This window comes from Sphaeramia orbicularis, chromosome 19, assembly GCF_902148855.1.
Source record: "Sphaeramia orbicularis chromosome 19, fSphaOr1.1, whole genome shotgun sequence".
NCBI classification, from domain to species: domain Eukaryota; kingdom Metazoa; phylum Chordata; class Actinopteri; order Kurtiformes; family Apogonidae; genus Sphaeramia; species Sphaeramia orbicularis.
Window position 1 is genome coordinate 1,811,665 of NC_043975.1, and position 1,104 is coordinate 1,812,768.

Below are 1,104 nucleotides of genomic sequence, written 5' to 3' on the forward strand. Positions count from 1 at the left end.
TACATTTAAAAATGGATTATCTGCAGCCTTTGGAGACTCTGACATTTAAAACAATAGTATTTGAATTCTAAACAGATGTTGGTTTTGGTGTATTATTATTATCATTATTATTTATTTATTTATTTTATTAGTAGTGGTAGTAGTATATAATGTTATCATTCCTATGATTATTTTTAATCATAGGAATGATAATTGCCATTATTTATTAGTGGTGGTATATAATGTCAATATTATTATTATTATTATTATTATTATTATTATTATTGTTATTGTTGTTGTTGTTGTTGTTGTTGTTGTTGTTGTTGTTGTCTGTATTCCAGTCCTTCGGCTCCTCGTGGGTTCCCCGCGTGGTCGTGACGTCACAGTGGATGGGTTTTTAACCGGCTCCTCTCGGGAACGCGCGGCCAGTGTCAGTGCGTGAACGTCACCGTCATGAGGAGCGCGAGGAGGCTCGTGCCGCTGCTGCAGAGTCCCGGGTGGAGCCTTCATCCCCAGCGGCTCCACCATCATCATCCTCACCGGCCCTCCGTGGGGCTCATCGGGGCCCCGTTCTGTAAAGGACAGGTGAGGGCACGAGACCACGGCGCACGCGCATCTGGACCCGCTCCGGTTCCGCTCCGGTTCTAATGGTTTGTTTTGCTCTGGTTTCTCCTCCCGGTGCCGGTTCTCCCGGTTGTCCCCGGTGCAGCCTCGCGGTGGAGTGGAGGGGGGTCCGGACCTGATCCGGGGCGCGCGGCTGGTGGAGCGGCTCCAGGCTGGAGGTGAGTGCGGTCATCCGGTTCTGTCATATTTCATATTTCATATTTCATATTTACACTTATTCAAGCTCAGAAACACCAGGAAGGCCTGTTTTTAAAGTGTTCACTTTTATTCAGTTGAAGTTTGTTTTTATTCTTTATTTCACTTCAGTGCAGTTAAAATGTATAAAATGTACTTATTATATTATTTATTTTTGGTTGTTATTTTTGTGTAAATTATTTTTTGTCTGTGTCCAGTTTCCTCCTTTAACCACAAGGAAACATAATAAAGTTTAACTGAACCGTAAAACCTCCCAAAAACAGAAGTTCACACTGCCGGGGTTAATATATCAACGTTTAAATATGA

General features: G+C 42.8%; 1 protein-coding gene across 2 annotated transcripts in view; it reads left to right on the forward strand.

The window, feature by feature from the left end:
• Positions 1 to 394: 394 nt before the first annotated feature.
• The window catches only part of LOC115410089 (arginase-1-like), a 45,243-nt gene continuing 44,533 nt past the window's right edge, over positions 395 to 1,104 (forward strand). For both annotated transcript variants that reach the window (XR_003934050.1, XM_030121530.1), the window contains exons 1-2: positions 395 to 564; positions 689 to 761. Coding sequence is in view for 1 of the 2 variants with exons in the window: in XM_030121530.1 (XP_029977390.1) it covers positions 433 to 564; positions 689 to 761 (205 nt within the window). In the remaining variant the exon portion in view is untranslated. The remainder of the gene's footprint in view (positions 565 to 688; positions 762 to 1,104) is intronic.